General features: G+C 43.2%; 3 protein-coding genes across 4 annotated transcripts; 2 read left to right on the top strand and 1 right to left on the bottom strand.

The window, feature by feature from the left end:
• The first annotated feature begins 2,931 nt into the window (after positions 1-2,931).
• LOC310821254 (L-asparaginase) lies at positions 2,932-4,619 on the top strand. Its single transcript, XM_083693222.1, has 3 exons — positions 2,932-2,970; positions 3,480-3,642; positions 4,143-4,619. The coding sequence occupies exons 1-3, from the start codon at positions 2,936-2,938 to the stop codon at positions 4,299-4,301; spliced, it is 357 nt and encodes a 118-aa protein (XP_083549348.1). The 5' UTR covers positions 2,932-2,935; the 3' UTR covers positions 4,302-4,619.
• A 125-nt stretch (positions 4,620-4,744) lies between these two features.
• tmem109 (transmembrane protein 109) lies at positions 4,745-6,479 on the top strand. Its single transcript, XM_083693216.1, has 3 exons — positions 4,745-5,215; positions 5,481-5,583; positions 6,066-6,479. The coding sequence occupies exons 1-3, from the start codon at positions 4,979-4,981 to the stop codon at positions 6,428-6,430; spliced, it is 705 nt and encodes a 234-aa protein (XP_083549342.1). The 5' UTR covers positions 4,745-4,978; the 3' UTR covers positions 6,431-6,479.
• An 85-nt stretch (positions 6,480-6,564) lies between these two features.
• Positions 6,565-18,043, bottom strand: LOC310821079 (uncharacterized protein). 2 transcript variants are annotated; one of them, XM_083692946.1, is made up of 9 exons: positions 17,919-18,043; positions 14,529-14,574; positions 13,466-13,747; positions 12,972-13,256; positions 10,755-10,975; positions 10,089-10,169; positions 9,711-9,836; positions 9,140-9,262; positions 6,565-8,239 (listed from the first exon to the last, which is right to left on the bottom strand). In XM_083692946.1, the coding sequence occupies exons 1-9, from the start codon at positions 17,946-17,948 to the stop codon at positions 8,156-8,158; spliced, it is 1,278 nt and encodes a 425-aa protein (XP_083549072.1). In that variant the 5' UTR covers positions 17,949-18,043; the 3' UTR covers positions 6,565-8,155. The 2 variants fall into 2 exon arrangements, with proteins under 2 accessions (XP_083549072.1, XP_083549071.1); XM_083692945.1 differs by lacking the exons at positions 14,529-14,574; positions 17,919-18,043 and having other exon boundaries at positions 13,466-14,217.
• Between the last annotated feature and the right edge of the window lie 811 nt (positions 18,044-18,854).

Here is an 18,854-nt window from a genome sequence, read left to right as displayed (position 1 = left end):
TTTATATAGCCCTATGTACTGTACGAGCACACTCTGTAAACTCTTACAACTGGCCACAACACAGAATGACAAGAGGAAAGAGAATCTGCAGGGACAAAGGTCAAGAAGTGTGGTCCAGTCAGTGTGTCCAGGTGAAGAAAATCAATTCAATTCGGATATCTGGGACCTTCACATACAGAGTATTGACAAGGTACAATATGATGCTCCACTCAGCTTAGCAATATGAGCAGTATCTTTGTATACTCCATTCTAAGGTACTCCTTAAGGGAGGAATCATTATCAGCCTATCATGGCTAAATACACGTTCAAACATTTCGGTGGAAAGGTTATGGCACACAAGCTCTGGGCCGCTTCCCCAAATATGTCTCTCCATGTCCATGGTCATGTCACATCAGCCGCTGGCCACCCAGAAGTTGGTTTCACTTCTGCTTGTCTACAACAACCCTGGAGGCAGTGGGATGAGAGGGCGGAAAAGTTAAGAATCAGCACAGCATGACAGGAAACATCTCTAAACCGCAGAGAGAAGGTTCTCTTTTTAGGGCATGTAGTATTCTGTTCCTAAGAGCACAGCTTATCACACTCCACACTCTATAGGTTTGGTGACAAAGTCATTAAAAATATACACTGAAGTCAAAGTGCTTAACATACAAAATGCATTAAAATATGATTAAGCATGTCTAGATCTTCACCTTTCAGTCCTTTCATTGTCGTTAGGCTGCATGTTACTGGTAATCAATTCTAGTCTTAAAATGCGTGTTTGTGTGTTTTGACTGCAACAAATGTTATTAATTCAACTAATCAAGATTGTAGTGATTAGTTGAATATCAAGTGTTTGATATTATAAAGCCTGCATAAGTCAACACTGTTTCTCTCCATGACTTGGGTTGAAGACCACTGCTTTTGAAACTGTGTAGAAGAATAATCCTACAAATCATAATCATTTTACCACAAGGCATTTATTATATTATCAGCTGATTGCATTTTTAAATATTTCATAAAACGAATGCATACTTTGGGTATGCTATTTAAAATATTTGAGCTTTCAAAATGTCTAATCAACAATAGGTGGCTGGTCACTTGCATCATATAAAGGTGAACATTACCCTCTAGTGGACATTTACTGCTGTTACAAGACAACTTCTAATGCTCCACTGTGCGTGGTCAGACAGACTCATATAAAACACATATTGAAAATCAGATCACTGTATAAAATACCCCTCTTTGATCAAATAAAGCCCTAAGCTAGATAATATGTATTTTGCTAGTGTTACGTATTCACCAAAATGATCGCGTCCAGTGAATCTAGTCATGGATTCATTTCTCTCGTTCGGAGCCCTGTGACATCGATCTCTATCCCGTGCGCCCACAACGGTTTGTTAGCAAACTGCTACTGCCTGGTTAGTTAGCTAACAGGCTTCTTCATTTGACTATCAATCTAGCTCATGTTTTAACAAAGTAACATTGAAACACTTAGCGAACTACAGATCAGGTGATAAGGGAAAAGTTTGCTTATTTCATTATTTAGCTTCAGTTTGGTAAAGGGAGGTAAGTGCAGCAATTAGCTATAGCCAACATTTGTTGACTAGCTAACATTGACTAGATAACATTAGCTAGCTCGCTAAGTTAGCCTGCTCTGATCGTGGTAAATCTAGTGGCAATCTAAGCAAGTATTTGTTATGGTTTTCTTACTGCACACCTGCTCTCTTTGTCATAGTGATGAAGGAAACCCAAGCAGACGATCTCATCCTGAAACCCATCATGATCGCAGGGCCTGTCATACGGGACAAGAAGTTTCTGCGCTGGCTTGGGAAAGCCTTAGACCTCAACTGGCTCAGGAACAAGGACTTAGAGGCAAGTGGTGTTGCTAACAATCTACTAAGTGCAAGGCAGGGTTCAAACATCATTACATTATTATCGGAGTTGAGTTATCAAGTTGGGATAGGAGGCACTGGATATGACCCCGTTGCCTACCCAGACACTAACTAAAACCTTTTAGTTCTAATACAGTAGATGTTGGTTTATTTTGTATCTCCTGCACAACTGGCTGATAGAACCTACTCAGCTATGTCTATGTCTTTCAGGAGCGTAAGGGGCTTATGTTAGAACTGCTGCCGTCTTTTGCCAATGGAGCAGTGGAAAGCAATGATTTCCTCTCACTACAGGAGATCCTGAAACAGGTGGGCAACAGTCAGCCTATGTGATTATGCGCCACTTTCCCAGCAGACACAGATTAAGCCTAGTTTTGGACTAAATAACATTTTCAATAGTAAATCTCCATTGAAGATTAATTTTAGTCGAGGAAAAGGCTTAATCAGTGTCCAGTAAACCAGCCCTAGGCCTATATTTTTGGATGGAGGTGTCTGTACTTCTCTCATACTGTCTGATGGAGTTGCTACCGTTGACCTCTCAACCGTCCGTCTGTCTGTCTGTCTGTCTGTCTCTCCTTTACATTCTCTCTCATTGTCTCTCCCCCTGACACTCAACCCACATTCTCTCTCTCTCATATACACACACAGATGGATGTGAACTGTGGAGACTATGATGGCACCAAGCCATTGCTGAAAGCCTGTGAGATCGGTAACATGGACATGGTGAAGTACTTGCTGGCAAAAGGGGCATCCCACCAACTCAAAGACCGATTTGGAAACACACCCCTGCACTTGGCCGTCATCAACAGGTCATCTATTTACCGCCCTCTGCATCGTCATAGCAACATTGTTATCCGCCTACGTGTGTCTGTCTGACAGCGTTCACGAACATTGTAACTAAATAAAAAGCATACTGTACTGTGAGAAAGCCTTGTCTACTATCTTAAGGACATATATGATGGTGCCATTAGAACCTTTACAAATATACAAATATATTCCCTGCCTCTTTGTGTCTCAGGCATTATGACGTCATCAAATTCCTGAGAATGAAAGGATCTTCTTTGTCTATGCTCTCTGTGAGGATTGGTATGGACATACTGCAGTGAGCAACTCCCTTTTTACTCTCTTATTAAACTTTCCTCCCTACTCACCCCTCTCTCCTCACCTTGCCTTTCCAATGCTCTCTACTCCATTTGACTCTAAAGCCCTTTTCTCAATTGTGAGAAACAAGATTCCTCGCTTCGTCCTCCACTCGCGTCCTACTCAAAACCTTTTTGGAGGAAAAGATCTCGGTCCCTCCCCTTAGATATTCTCCTCCAATGCTTTTTGAGAAGAAGTGGAAGGAGGAGGGGAGGACGAGAGGTATCGAGTTTCTAACAATTTAGAAAGGGCCTATGTCTCTCCACTCCACTGTTTTTTTAGGTCACAATGGAATTGTCTATTTTCATTTCCCTGCCTCATTTTGAGTTGGGCACCACTCTCACTAAAGAGCAGAAAAGTGTCAAGGTTATATATTGAAGACTAGGTTTTATATTGAAGACTACATTATATATTGAAGACTAAGTTATATCTTGAAGACTAAGTTATATCTTACCGCTCCCCTCCTCTCAGAGCGGTGGCCAATAAGGACTACCAGCTGCTGTACGCCTGGGCCCTGTCCGGGGTGGACCTGGACACGAAGGACTACAACGGGCGCAACGCCATGCACTTGGCAGTGAAGATGAGGGACACCCTGATGGTCCAGAGGCTGCTGGCCTACGGAGCCACTCCCCTCGTAAGGAGAGTTACTTCCTATCTTCTGCCGTAGACTAAAGACCCATCTGTTTAGGCTACACCTGGGCTCTTCCTCCTCCTCAGACCACTCCACCCTGCATTACATTACCTGAACTTGAGAAGAAGAAGAAAAGTTGTCTTCCTTTCTCTCGCATTGTGACTGCTGATGGCACTTGTTCTTATACTTCCGATGACTGATGTATAGTTGATTCACTTACTGAGACAAATGTACTTATTGTAAGTCGCTTTGGATAAAAGCATCTGCTAAATGACTTAAATGTAAAATGACTGCCGATTTGAGGGGGAGAGAGGAGATTGGAGGTACAGTAGATGCCCCAATTGAAACCTGACAAAGGGCCTTTTTTGTGCTCAGCCATTTTTTTCCTCTCCATTATGTTGTCATACTTTGAATTTGCTTTTGTGCCAATCACATCCCGACCACTGTAGTAACTTGTCCTCCTGACTTTTCACCTCTCACCTCTTCTCCTGTGCCCCACCCAGGACATTGACATCTGGGGCCAGTCTCCGCTGGAGGAGGCTCGTAAGTGCAACTTGGTGGCCATCATGCGTCTGTTCCATCCTCGCTTCACTGAGCAGCTCACCACCAAGCAGGCCTACCTGGCCAACATGGCCACGCATGCCCAGAAGAACAAGAAGTGAAGGAAGACTCTCCCATTCCCCCTCCTCTCAACATCTCTGGCTCACTCCCATGTACCTGTACTTCTTCTTTCCAACGCACCATTGATGCACCAGATCGGGTCTGACTTGTGAGGTGTAGTTGTTGTTTTTTTAGGTGTTGTTTTCCTCTTCTGACATTCTACTCTCTTCACTTCATTTAACTTCCAGGATGTTGTGGTGGTTCTATTCTTTGGCGTCATAATAAATGGACTTTGGAAGTCAACTTTGGTGTACAGTACTTATGCTTTAAGAAAGTCATGTCTTCCTATTATGTTTCTTGCCTTTGGGAAATGTTCTATTAGTCCAGAGGATAATTGTCGGCTCCGAGCCAGTAGGTGGCAGGCATACACCTCTACACAGCAAGAAATTAATATAGTCTGTGTGTGGTTGGGCATAGGCATATTATTTTGAAATGGGAAAACTTTGACGGTGTGTACTTTTCGCGAATTCCCGTCTTCGTCCTCTCATTAGAACTCCAAATTGTACGCAGAAGAATAACACAACAAAGAGTAGTTGCTATCCCTACGCATTCGTGTAGGCATACTTTCTGTTCAGTATTTTTTCCTTGGATGTTGTAGTCAGAAGATAATGGCTTCGTTGTAGCCGGGTTTTTTTTTAGCTCTATTAGATTGTCTTTGTACGCACTTCAACGAGTTAACATGTTTAACTGCTTGACTCTGAATGATGCGTCTGGGAAAAAGACTAACTTTTGCGTCGTGTGGGTATTGTGCGTGTTGAGCACCTTGATACTGTCCGGTTCTGGTGAGAATTCGCGGTTTGAGAAGCCGTCTGGAGTGATGCAGAGTGTGATGGAGACGGTCACACACTTGTCCGAGGAAACGCACGGATACGTAGTCAACCTGGTCGGGGCGAAGACAGTGGAAGCAACACAACAGGTGAGCGACAAAGAATACGGTCGTAGTTGGGTTGAATGCGCGGCAGCGCGTTACTGTACGTGTCGTTACCTGTACGTCCAGGCTTCTTCATCCAAATAGGTCGAGTTGCAACAGGTAAAGGTACAGGTAGGTAACGTATGCCTCCATATGAAAAAGCCACGTGTTGGCGTAATGGAGAACTGAACTCGAGTTTAATTTTAATCATACGAAGATGATTTAATCCAGCAGTTCATCCTGTATATTTCTTTCTTTCTTTCTGTTTCAGTGTTTCTTTCAGGTCGTCAGGTGTGTGGCTGAGGCCACGGCCCGTGGACTGAATGTTGTCTCGAAGTACCTCGCCCCGTTCCTGAGGGCTGCAGGAATTGATGGTAAAGAGGATTTGAAAGCTGCTACATACACAACAAAAGATATCAGCTGCAGATTGATTGATCTATCCATCCATCCCCCCCCCCCCCCCCCAGTCGACTGTAAACCCTAATGATATTCATATTTGAATGCTTCTTGTAGGCACATAAGAAAAGAGACGCCAGTCTCAAAGCACCTGTTCCACCACATAGCCATGCTTGCTGTAGTTATTGAATGCTAAAATGCCAACTACTAGGGGTTGTATGTGTGTAATGTAACTGTTGAAATTATAAAGTGAAGTAGAATAGATAGTATCAGTGCCACATTGCTTGCACCTGTCCATTCTAATCCATATCCATTCTCATTCAGAGCGTTCTTGAAGGGAAGGAGAAATGGAGGACTTTTAAGTCCTATTTACTTTCAAGTACCGAAACAAACCATGTAATATAATAGCTGGTGGGGGTTGTACGTCTGTAACTCCTCTATTCATCTCTCTCTCCTTCAGTTGAAATGCCCTTCAGCAGTGTCACCCCGGAGGGCGTGGTGTACATCAGCCAATGGGTTTTGCTGGCCCTCATTGGCTACTGGCTGCTGTCCCTGGCCTTTCGATTGGTGGCGTCCACTCTGAGGCGGGTCCTGGGGCTGTTGAAGCTGGGCGTGGCTTTGGGGCTGTTTGGCCTGATCCTGAGTGATCGCAGCGTTGGAACAGAGACCATTGCGCTCCGATTGGCTGGCCTGGTGTGTGTTTGTGTCCTATTGGGTGTCGGAACCTCTGGCGCCGGAGCCGACAAGAGTGCCCACCTGGAAGAGCAAGTGAGGGTACTGGAGCGACGAGTGAAAGAGATGGAACGAAGGAGGAAAGAGGAGTGAGGGATGGGGGAGGATGAATGGAGACTGTTTGTCCTGACCTGTAAATAATAAAGCCCTTGTTTTTGTTACTAATTACCTAATAATTGTTACTAAGCTTTGCTTTAAGTCACACCAACAGACAACAAACAACTGAGGAGGGTTTTGTTCTTACCTTTATTGTGGTGAACACAGACTATAAATGCTATTAATAGTAATAGAATAATAACAACATGGAACATTCCACAGGTCTAAGGATATGGTGTTGAAAAATTATTTCTTTGTTTTGGCATATAACGCAAAAACACATACAAATACAACAAAGAGCACATAATTGCTATTTCCTACGGCTTGCTTTTTTACATTACTTTATAAAGCGTGGAACACAGGACAGAACTGGGAACCAGCTGTTACACACAGTGAGGAAGCTCTGGAAGAAGTTTAAAAAAAAAAAAAAGGTCACTCCAAAAGTTCATGTAACATCCTCTTCAGAGTGAATGAACAAAAGCAATGTAGAAATGGGATAGCTGGGTATTCAATGGATTACAGGTACAATTCATCAAATCTGGCAAGCAAAATAAAACACTGTAGCAGTAATAGTGAACAGTTGTATTATAGCTTCAAAAGTAGAGTATCTGCGAAAGAAGAGAGGTAGAAGTGCCAATGTTGTTGTTATGTTTCAAGGCTAGAAACACAACCGTGAGAGGAACAACCTACGATAAATCCCCCTCGAACAAGAGATGACAACTGTCTCAAAAACTTGAGGAGGGATTCAATTTGTTAAAAGACATTGCAATACCAGAACCAGAGTCTTTTATTTTTGTAAACTGGAGCCTTCTTTGAGCTTCATTTCATAACCATATGATATGTACTGTAGGCCTGTATATAGTATCTGGTAATAGCAACCTCACAGGTCCTTGTTCTAAGCTGCCAGAAAACATACTCAGGTGAGATTCTGCATACCCTGTTGAAATGACAGTAGTGTACGAAGCGTCCATGCATAATGACAAACAACTATACTTTGGTACATAAAGGCATTTGTGATCACACTTATATACATGTTATATCATGTAACTGTTTATACAGGGAGTAGCTATCTGACTGGCGGAGAGCTTTTTCCTGTCCTGAGTAGATGGCGGGTTTACCTGGTGTAACCTGATTGGAGGATTAGCTGGTGTGATATGTGTTTTAAACTTTAAAAGTTTCTTAAGAGAATGTGGTACTTGGATGGCCCAGACACATACCACTCGTATAACAGGAAATGGTTTTGTTGAAGTAACACAGGGGGTTGACAGAGTGTTGTTTTTGCTAATCGGTTGGGTGTTTTCACCCTGAATGGCAGTTGGAGTGTTTGATACCATCTCACTGTTGTGGTTGTAAAAAGACAAGTTACAAAATGTAAGGCTACACATTAAAAACGATAACTTCTTCACCCCACATCCTACTTACTTTCCATATCCAGCATCTTCCCCAATCATAACTCAACCTAAACCAGAGCTCACGGTCTCCTAATTGCCCTACATGTCCAAATACGTTCAATTTGGCCTTCTTTCCTTGTTTTCTCTTCCTTACGATCAATCATTTGAAATGACTGGGTGGTTGAGTGCAAAGTCGAGGGCACATTTTCAACATATCCCTCTCTTCTATTCATCTTATTAATTTCAGTGGTCAATTGGAGGAAAGGAGGCCAGAGTAAGAGTATTGGGACGGAGTCCTAACAGTAAGGCCACTCTGGTAGCCGGTGGCACCCTACAGGAAGTTGGTGGTGTTCTTGCCTGTGTCGACCTGGAACTGGTAAGCGTCACTGGCGGAGGGGGCGACAGGTGATGTTGCCTGAGGGGACGACAACAACACCGTCAGTGTGTGTTAGAGGGTGGTGTGAAAGAGAGAGAGAGAGAGGGGGGGGGGGGAGAGAGGGGGTGACGGGCAAAGGGTGAGTCGGAGTGAGATTTAGGGTTAAGCTTAGGGCTGGACGGTATACACGTTTTATTTTGTTATACCGGTATGGATCCACACTGTGATATGTATTTAACTATACCTTTTGCTCCTCTCCTCCCAGCAACAGTTTCATTCATATGTTTTACATTAATATAAGATGCACGATGACAACATTCAACATTAGCTCTCATCTGTAAAACGAGCGCCTTTTCTTACACGTGAAATAGCGGAGAACAGGTGTGAGACGAAATAGAGGAGAATGCTCCTGTGCATTAATTTTCATTGAGACAAGAGCCAGGTTGTAGGTTGTAGTAGGCTACTATACATGACAGGAGAACATCATTTCCCTTACCATGCCATCCTCTACTCTGAATGGTGAACAGATATGGCTATGGTGTGACACAGACAGGTAGGCCTGCATTGTGCTTAGGCCTATCAAATAAATGTATCTCAATACTCATAAAACATTTTTAAAACTTGTGTTATTAGGAACAAGTGTGTGTGTGTGTGTGTACGTTGTGGTCAGAAGTTTACATACACTTGTAGAGAACATGTATGTCATGGCAGTCTGAGTTTCCAATCATTTCTACAACTCTTATTTTTATGTGATGGATTGATTGGAGCACATACTTCTTTGTCACAAAAAACATTTGTGAAGTTTGGTTCTTTTATGAATTTATTATGGGTCTTCTGAAAATGTGACAATCTGCTGGGTCAAAAATATACAGAATACATGTTCTTTACAAGTGTATGTAAACTTCTGACCACAACTGTATGTGTACGAGAGAGACTCACCATGGGGGGTTGTGGGGGGGAAAGGAGGGGATCAGCAGCAGACATGTTGTCCATTTTGATGTCCTCCTTCACCGGCTCACCTGCCGTAGGTGGAGGGGCACTGTACATCACAGGAGCATACCCCTGAAATACACACACACACACACACACACGTCACACATAAACACGCATAGGTCACACATGCACACACACACACGTCACACATAAACACGTACAGGTCACACACACACACACACACACACACACACACACACAGTCTACGGTCTACTCTAAATGGCGTCAGACTGACATCTAAACACAGGACGTACAGTACGGCAGACTGAGGTGACGCGACAATGACAGTAAAGTAGATTGAGGTAGAGTTTTTACCATAGGAGTTCCAGGGTAGTACTGACATGGCAGAATAAAATATGGGTATATATTAGATTCAGCTTCAACTGAGTAGAGTAAAACTGACAAGAGTAGAACTGACTAGAGTAGAACTGACTAGAGTAGAACTGACTAGAGTAGAGGTGATACAACAGAATAGATTTGAGTCGAGTGGCGTGGAGAACAGCAGAGTGGAGCATACCATAGCGGCTCCAGGGTTGTACTGGTTAGGCGGACCGTTCCACTGCGGGGGCTGGGCGGGGACCATAGATGGACCAACAGGGGGGTACAGAGGATTCTGGGGGGGAGGATACCCTGGGTTGAACACCTGAAACCACCACAGAACAACAACGGCTTATACAACAGCATATCTCTGTCTCCAACGGCAATAGTTGTTGTTTTTTTGTTTTTTTCCGGTGACCTAGAAGCAATGAGTGACAGCTTTCGAGTCGAGGAAAAATTGGGAGATGAAAAAGAATGAATTACTGATGAAATGCACTCCCACGTCTCTCAGAGAAAGAGAGAGAGAGAGAGAGAGAGAGAGAGAGAGAGAGAGAGAGAGAGAGAGAGATGAACTCACTGGGGCAGGTGGACCAGAGGGTGGCCCGGTCCATTGAGGCTGGCCTTGGTACCCGGGGTTAGGGGGAGGGTGAACCTGTGCCTGTGGAGGAGTCAATCTCATAGTCAGTCACAGAGACTTGTATACACTTATATATGGGAAAGAGCTTCTACAATTACTTCTACTAGCATACACTAAACACTAAAATGCTATACTATTCTATTGTCACTGCAGATACACACACACACACAATCGTTCAGATCAGAGAAAACACACACACACCCACCCACCCACACCCACACACACACACACACACACACACACACACACACACACACACACACACACACACACACATAGGAGTGATATACTCTATATACCACACAAGGCAAGAGCAGCCAACACACGGCAGTATGCAATAACTATATATCAAATCAGTGTTGTACTATAGGGTCTGGGGTACGTCCAGAGTTGTGGTATAACACCTGCAACGACAACCACAAACACATACCTCAGATCACTCAGATAGGATTAAACCCTTCCGGAGTAGGACAAAGTTACAGACAAAGTTACAGACACGGATCATAGGTCAGTTTTGCACTTTCCCCCCATTATTGTTCGGATTAGGATCTGGGGAAGGGAATCTGTATCGAAGGATAAATCCTACAAGTGACGACGGTCCCTTACTGGGCCTGTTGGTCCAGGGGAGATGCCTCCCCCAGGGGTTTGGTAGCCTGGGGGCTGGCTGGCAGGGGGGTGCTGGTGCTCGGTTGTGCCCTGGATGGTGGCGGTGTGGGCAGCTTTCTTCTTGAAGATCTTCTTCCTGCAGCAGCAACAGATCCCCGCTGGGATCCCCAGAAGTAGGAGGAGAGCCATGAGAGGGTTGCCTTCAAAGCCTTCGTGGTGGTCTAGAGGGAGGGAGAAAAGAGGAGAGAAAGGGTCAGAGAGGATCCTGACCGGCTGTATGGCCGTCTGGTACGGAAGCTGCACCGCCCGAGACCGTAAGGGTCTACAGAGGGTGGTGAAAACAGCCCAGTCCAATACTGACCGTGAGCAACATGCACTCACACACTTATTCATTGTGAGTGTTGTTGCTGCTATCTGGGACACTTTACTCTTTACACTTTATGCTATTGCCATTGTCATTATTATGACATTGCACTGCAAATTGATATTGATATTGTCTGATTGTTGCATTGTTGAGGAGTTGCTTACCCTAAAGAATTTCATTACATGGTATCCTGTATATTGTGTAAATGACCATTAAAATGTTATTTGATTGATTTGATAGAAATCCATATGTCTCTGCCACTTTTTTTTTTTTAAAAAGGGAGTGGAGAGGTCAGGGGCTAAAAATAGACCCAATCTATGTTTATGGAATACCGCATAGACTAGAGCAACACACATGTCAACTGTCAATCTTTTCCCATTCCCCTTAAGAGTCCTATGTTTCCCTACACTTGAAGAGAACAATATTTCACACACTGGGGATCTTGCGTTGGGTTCTCATTCCAAAGAACTCTCCCTGGGCTTCCGTATTAGTGTTCTGTATTCATACCAGTCATGTGGTAATTTCTCAATGTGTTTGGAACACAGCATAGACTAGAGCAACACATGTCTACTGTCAATCATTCCCTATTCCCCTGTGTTTCCCTACACGCGAGGACAGTAAGATCATTTTACATTGGGTTCTCATTCCAAACAAATCTCCCTGGTCTTCCGGTTTAGTGTTCTGTATTCATTATCAGTTATGTGGTCATTTCTCAATATGCACACATAGCAGTGGAGGCTGGTGGAGGTAGAAATCTGAGTACAGGCTCATTGTAATGAAATGGAATGAGGAATGGTATGACACACCAGCCTCCCCTTAGACATACACCAGGGTGCCACAGACATGCCTTGTGTATGGGCATTCCAACCTATTTGTAGAGAGGAGAGAGGGCTAACTTATGAGACAGGCCCCTGAGGAGGCAACAGTGGTTTCTTCCGGAGGCTCTTTCATAATGGCCACGAGTCTCTCTTCTACTCTTACCACTGTCTGTACACAGTCTGATATGTATTGCACTGATCCACCAGTATATCGTATAACAAACAGTATTTTGGCCGTTTTGAAAAAGATAGCATTGTTCTGTTTTGGCATGCTGGGGTGCCATTGGGGTGCACCTAGGTCTTGGTGAGGTGAAACATTTTTTTGCACATATATATATATATATATATATATATATATATATACTCACAGAACACTTTATTAGGAACACTATACTAATACTGGGTCAGGCCTCCCTTTGCTCTCAAAACAGCCTCACTTCTTTGTGGCATTGATTCCGCAAGATGTTGGAAACATACCTTTGAGATTCTGGTCCATAATGACATGATTGCATCACGTAATTCCTGCAGATTTTTCAGGTCTGGTGACTGGGATGGTCACTGAAGAACACTGACCTCATTGTCATGTTCATGAAACCAGTTTGAGAAGACTTTTGCTTTGTGACATGGTGCATTATCATGCTGGAAGTAGCCATTAGAAGATGGGTAAACTGTGGCCATGAAGGGATGCACATGGTCAGCAACAATACTCAAATAGGCTGTGGCATTCAAGCGATGATTGATTGGTAATAACAGGCCTAAAGTGTGCCAAGAACATTTCCCACATCATTACACCACCTCAGCTGTGGAGACTTTCCCACACCTGCCCACTCAGCCTAAACACAGACTCAACCATCTCTCCCTTTCCCTTCGGGGGAATTTGGAAATTGGGCATGAATGAATTTGTTTCTCTCGTTTCTTCTCTAATATTCTTTGGCAAAGCGTGATGAGGAGTTAACTGCGTAAACTGGATTCAGCTGAAGTAAGTCTGACTCACGTTTCCGTGGGTACAACCTAAAGGACGTGGAGCCAACGCACCTACGAGTTCCAGCCTGTTGATGGAGATGGTCCGGCCCCGTTGGTCCCTCAGCGTGTAGTAGCCCACATCCGTCAAGTTCACGTTCTCCAACTCAATGCTGGTGGAGTGGGTCTTGACCCGGTTCCAGTAGTCCGGGAGGTCCTGGGCAATTGGCGCCCCGTGTTGCACCAGGGTTACGTTGGCGGTTTCGCCGGAGAAGGAGAGTTGGGCATATGAGATGTCGATGCCCTCCAGAGGGATGGTCAGGGACTCTCCCGCCACTCTCTTCAGATAGCCACGCCTGGCTGGATGTGTGTGTGTGTGTGTGTGTGTGTGTGTGTGTGTGTGTGTGTGTGTGTGTGTGTGAGTGTGTGAGTGTGTGTGTGAGAGAGAGAGAGAGAGAGAGAGAGAGAGAGAGGTAATTAATAGATTTCAACAAAAGGTCACAACAAGCACAAGCACACAATAACATGCAAAAAAAACAGGTCCATCTGCTTGCCTGCGTCTCACTCACCAGTAACAGCCACTTTGAGGACGGACAGCTCCCTGTTCCATAAGTCCCTCTGGGTGTAGGTGCCCTGGTCATCAAATGTGACCTTGTCCAGGTACCAGCGCCTGTCGGTGCCCGTCCCCGACACGCGGCCCTTCTTCGTCCTGAATCCTTTCTTATCCCAGTACTCGTATATCTTCATGGGCTCGTCCAGTGGCCTGAACTCCAGCTTTTCCACAGTTTTAGGAAGGTAGATCTTTAACTGACGTCCATGGGACAGCGTCTCATGCAGGTCTGTGTATGAAGCTGTGTGAGAGAGAGAGAGAAACAGAGAGAAACAGAGGGTGAAAGAGACTTTTTTTTTTTTTTTTACTTTTAATCCACAAATTCCTAACAGATGCTCACTCGGTTTTGTAAAGACAGAAGTAACAGAAGAACCACTATGAGTCATCAAAGGTCAAACAGTTAGCCTGTGTTCAGTGGTTTACTTTGAAATATTGACTGAGATTGATATGAGTCTATATTGAGTCAATATTGATTTGAGTCTATTGACCTTGGACAATAAGATTTGGCTTTGGCTTTTCATGCCTGTATTCTCCATTCGACAGGTGCATAGGGAATCACAGACGAGGAGTAGAAAAAAGAGGAAAAAAAAAGAGTAGAAAAAGGCTGCCGCACATCGTATCTGCTTGGAAGCGTAATACATTTTAATAGGTACAACGTTTCAGTCAGAGACCTTCCTCAGGCCAAACTGCAAAGACTTGCAAAGACAGTGTGTGGGAAGCTTCCTTATTTCTTCTCCTGGTCTATTGATCTTAGAATGTCAGCAAAAAACCTCTGTGACATGTTTTAACATACCTTTGAGGGAGTGATTAAATGAATGACCTTTCAGAAGAATGGGGAGCCCACGCCCTGGGCTCTGTTTGGTTTTGTACTTATACTGGCAGATGCATAGATCAGTATAAGATTCCCCTCCCTTTTGTAACATTGTTACTATGCATTTATTGCACGATGCATGTATCCTCCTAAAAACAAAACATATAAATATTCATATATAAATAATATAAATATAAACAATACTACTCACCCACACAGAGAGCAGTACCAAGCAGGATACAGAGACTCCACATCGTCTATGGAGGACAGAGTTGTAATTAATGGATTATGAATAATTTTTCATGGATCAGTGGCTGAGCTGAACAGCAAGAAGCAACATGAGGAAACCATAGAGAGATATACAGTGCCCTGCGTAAGACTGTTTATTTTATGCACATACCCCCAACCCCCCCAAGGGAGAACAGAGCAGTTAGGGGTTCAAGGGCCTTCCGGTTGCGACCTCAAGCGACCTTCCGGTTGCTGGCTGGCCTCTCTAACCTCTAGGCTACCTGCCGCTCCAAAGTTTTTATTATTGTTATCTTGAGTGACTGTGCCTGTACGAGTGCACCTGTATGATCTTCTAGGTAGTAGATTTGCGTGTTTGAGATAAACTGAAGACCCCGTCAACCATACAGTACATCTGGCCCTAGAAGAGGACCCTCCAGTCTATGTACACGTTAGTGACATCAATCTGAGACAGGGTTTTAAAATAGACTGAAAGATGATGAGCTTTCGACGTTAAAAGCAACTTGGCATTAATAGAACATGCTGGAATTTCCCAAATGCTCGGTACTGTATGGGACGGACTGTGGTCAACGCTCCTGCATAGTGGCTGGATAATGTGGTTTTTAAGATGTATTTTATGATTTGCACACACACAATAACAAATGAAAGAGAAAATGAATAGAAAAGGCAAATTGTGTCGGGGAGGTTAAGTACCCCGGTCGAGCTTCTTGAGAAGCCTCCCCTAAAAAGTAATAAAATAATAATTTAAAAAGTGTAGGTTAAACACGTTGTCCCCCATGAATGATGCAACACCCCTCCATAAAAAGAGAGTAATTTAGAAGCCTGTGAATGAAGCAAGACGTTTATTCATATACGTTTTACTATGACACTCTGGTTGTCTCTGTTTTACAGTGCTGTGTCGACTGTTGCGCACAGGGAGGGATTTTCTCTTGGTGCAATCACCTTTTGTGACCAAAGAGAAAAATAATTTGGGCGCCATTAGACAACAGTACTATCGTACGAACTATGTGTTGCTATACGACGCCTTTACTATAAACACACATTTCACCAATTGACCAAGATCAGTCAAATGATTTGGTTACAAATGCTACTGCCTATATCGGTATTCAATTATGCTGCACAACAGACTTTACTCACAAAATATTATTCTCAAATTCCCAAATTCGTTAGGCTACTGCGTTAGGCTACACTACTACAGCTGCATTCACAGCCAGACTGAAAAGTTACTGGAACCTGTAGTGCTTATTCGATTCATTATCAGTCTTGATTCTTACAGCTTTGCATTGATTTCTCAAAATATTATTCCTGAATTTGTTAGGCTATAGGCCTACTGCATTTGGCTACACTCCTAGCTCTCCACTTTGCACTTTTCATACTGTAATTGGGCACATAAAAAAAAAAGGTTGAATAATTTTCTTCCATTGTTTAACTTTTGAGCGAAAACACTGAATTGACCAGAGGCGATCTGTCTGACCACACATGCATGGTTCTTCTGTGAAAGAACTGTCACATGCTAACAAGGCCGGCGGTGGCAATGGGCAGGGGTGGGTTCAGCCCAGTCTTGCCCACCCAATTAAGGATTAATGGATTAAAGAAAAAAAATTTCTTCTGAATTGTTGATATACAGGGGCGTGTTTGAATGTTTAATCTTATATTTGTATTTACTGTAGGTCGATATACTATATCGATCTATTTATCGCTGCCCATAGCCACCGCCGGCCCATACAAAATCAATGGCCCTCTCTGTTTTCCAGAAGAGAATTATACCCCCTTTCCACCAACTCGAACCTAGTTCTGGTTCTGGGCTGGTGCTGGTTCGCAGTTGGTTCAACTAGCGAACCTTCTAACAACCGGCTCACGCCTGTATTTGAGGAGAATGTGTTTTTAATTACAATGTACACCCCAAGTTTACCTTCAACACTGGAATTCCTGTCCAGTTTATCTGTGTTCTAATATTCTGCGTTGAACTGCCAAATACTCCTTATGTAGCCTATGTAATAAATATATTTCAATCCTTAAAGAACATAGAGAATGCAAAATCTGCTACTTTACTGAGTCCTACAACAAGTCGGTTACCAGGGTAACCCTGATCACTCAGCCATTCCCGCTGTCCAGCTTCAGACCAGAGTGGTATTTCAATGTACCACTCTGATGAAAATCTTCCCAGGTGACATCATGCGGACTAACATCCCAGAAACAGGTCGATGTGGGCAAGGCCCCAGACATCGAGTCGCGTGTGCTTCAGAATTGTGGTATTGACATAATGCAACATATTGGCTTGCATTCCGTCAACCTCTGACTCTCTAGTACAGAATAATTGCTGTTCTGCACACTACCTTATCCTGATCAATGGCACCGCAAACAAGCTTTAACGTACCTTCAAATATTAACACACCTCTGTGGCTCAGTTGGTAGAGCATGGCGCTAACAACGCTTAGGTTGTGAGTTTGATTCCCGCTGGGACCATATATACTTAAATGTATGCACTCACTGCAATGTAAGTCGCTTTGGATAAAAGCGTCAGCTAAATGGCATATATTAAAGGTAGATAATGGAATATCCATGCATTTCATCAATCATTTAACAAATAGCCAACCAATACTATTACTATGAGGCTACAATTTCTACATTGTACATCATGTCTCAATTAAAGCCCATTCAAGCCAGTAAAATATCAAGTCATCAACACGATACTAGCCAATGGGACACACAATCATCTGGATCACAATGGGTCACAACCTGTTGATGTTTAGGTCGACTTTATATATACCCATTAGCAAGTATATCCAGTAGCCAAATCGTTGTTTTTGCAGCCATAGTTCACTCGCCATAATCTACAGAGGGCGGCGCCTTCCCGTGGGACTATGGTATGTCAGGAAAAAACAAAACGCAAAAACGACTAGATGAAACGCATGACATTGCCAAGAAATTATAAACCCATATATATTCTTCAAAGAAAAAACAACTGAAGAGTTAAAGGGTTAGGATCGGTACATAAGGTTTAAATAGACTATTAATGTTGCGGATCGCTGAGTGAGGCAGAGGGGTAGACACTCAACGGGGAGAAAACCCGACACAAAACAATTGCACACACCCATAACCCCCTCTCGCCCTGCCATACCAGCCATAAGCGCCCATGGCCATCACGCAATAAAAAAATAACTGAAATCAAAAGCAAACTACAAAATCAATTAACTGCAAGACAATCATACCCGAGGTTAAGCATTACCCAATGTTGCAAATCAAATGATTAAACTATTGGAGAAACCATGCCTACAGATGCTAAGGCAAACGAAACATACGTATTTTAGCTAAGTACGGCTATTAGGCATTTTTCCTGGACGCAGGGATATACCTTGATTGGATCCATCGTCTCGGTGATCATTTCTCAGTTTACCTCCTCATTACAGTCTTAACTGAATGGAAAGCATCAACGATGCTGAGCGTCGGGATAGTCCGGAGTGAAAGGACCGGACGTGGTGTAATTGCGAATGAGGGTTGGGCGGCAAAGAATCCCGATATCTCTATTCGAGGCGTTTCTTGTTCTGGACGGTTGTGATAGGCAGAAAGAGATGAATGGATGAATGGATGTAGGTGGCATCTTTCAAGGAAAGAATCATGGACCTTTTTATTTAAACAATATATTCACATTTAAAAAACATAAAATAGCCAGTGGCGGAGTTGAATGATTTTATGTCATACCTTTATTCTGGGGACAACATAAAACAGTAGCTTAATATCGCTGTCTTATCTAAAACAAGTTAAGAAATACAATATATTAGATTAGATTAGATTAGATTAAATTTATTGTCATTGTGCAGAGTACAAGTACAGAGACAACGAAATGCAGTTAGCGTCTAACCAGAAGTGCAAAAAAGCAAGACACGGACAGATGTGAAGTGTGTGAAGAATGTCTTGTGATGTGATATTCTAGATGTTTTTTTTCAGTTTTTTTTTTTTTTTTTACTTTCTAGCAATATTTTGTTTGTTGATTGGTGATGTAATCATTAGTTGATATTTTAGAGTTAGTATCAAAGTATCAATTCACGCCACGCCTTTCTCTGAGCTCTCCTTTCCCTTTCACTGCACCTCTCCGCTGCCTGTAGTTTTTGCTCTCCAGCGGCACTCAATTTCGCCATAGCTGACAAAAGGAAAAGTACAATAGTATTTATACTAGTAGCAGTAGTAATAGTATCAATCGTATGTATACTATTGTGCTCTGCCCTACGATAACAATCGACAATAATTAAAACTTATAAACCTTTTTTTCGGCTCCTAATGTCTTTTTGCA

Source organism: Argentina silus (genome assembly GCF_951799395.1).
Source record: "Argentina silus genome assembly, chromosome: 21".
Taxonomy (NCBI): Eukaryota; Metazoa; Chordata; class Actinopteri; order Argentiniformes; family Argentinidae; genus Argentina; species Argentina silus.
Note: the sequence above shows the minus strand (reverse complement) of the source record. Positions and strands in the feature narration are given on the sequence as shown.

Coding starts and splice junctions, on each gene's coding strand:
- LOC310821254 (XM_083693222.1), top strand. CDS start 2,936: ATGCTCTCTGTGAGGATTGGTATGGACATACTGCA. Junction 2,971..3,479: donor ATTGGTATGGACATACTGCA/GTGAGCAACTCC, acceptor CCCTCCTCTCAG/AGCGGTGGCCAATAAGGACT. Junction 3,643..4,142: donor CCTACGGAGCCACTCCCCTC/GTAAGGAGAGTT, acceptor TGCCCCACCCAG/GACATTGACATCTGGGGCCA.
- tmem109 (XM_083693216.1), top strand. CDS start 4,979: ATGTTTAACTGCTTGACTCTGAATGATGCGTCTGGGAAAAAGACTAAC. Junction 5,216..5,480: donor CAGTGGAAGCAACACAACAG/GTGAGCGACAAA, acceptor TTTCTGTTTCAG/TGTTTCTTTCAGGTCGTCAG. Junction 5,584..6,065: donor GAGGGCTGCAGGAATTGATG/GTAAAGAGGATT, acceptor TCTCTCCTTCAG/TTGAAATGCCCTTCAGCAGT.
- LOC310821079 (XM_083692945.1), bottom strand. CDS start 13,892: ATGACTCATAGTGGTTCTTCTGTTACTTCTGTCTTTACAAAACCGAGT. Junction 13,257..13,465: donor CCTCAAAGTGGCTGTTACTG/GTGAGTGAGACG, acceptor ACACACATCCAG/CCAGGCGTGGCTATCTGAAG. Junction 9,837..10,088: donor CCTCTGGTCCACCTGCCCCA/GTGAGTTCATCT, acceptor TGGTGGTTTCAG/GTGTTCAACCCAGGGTATCC.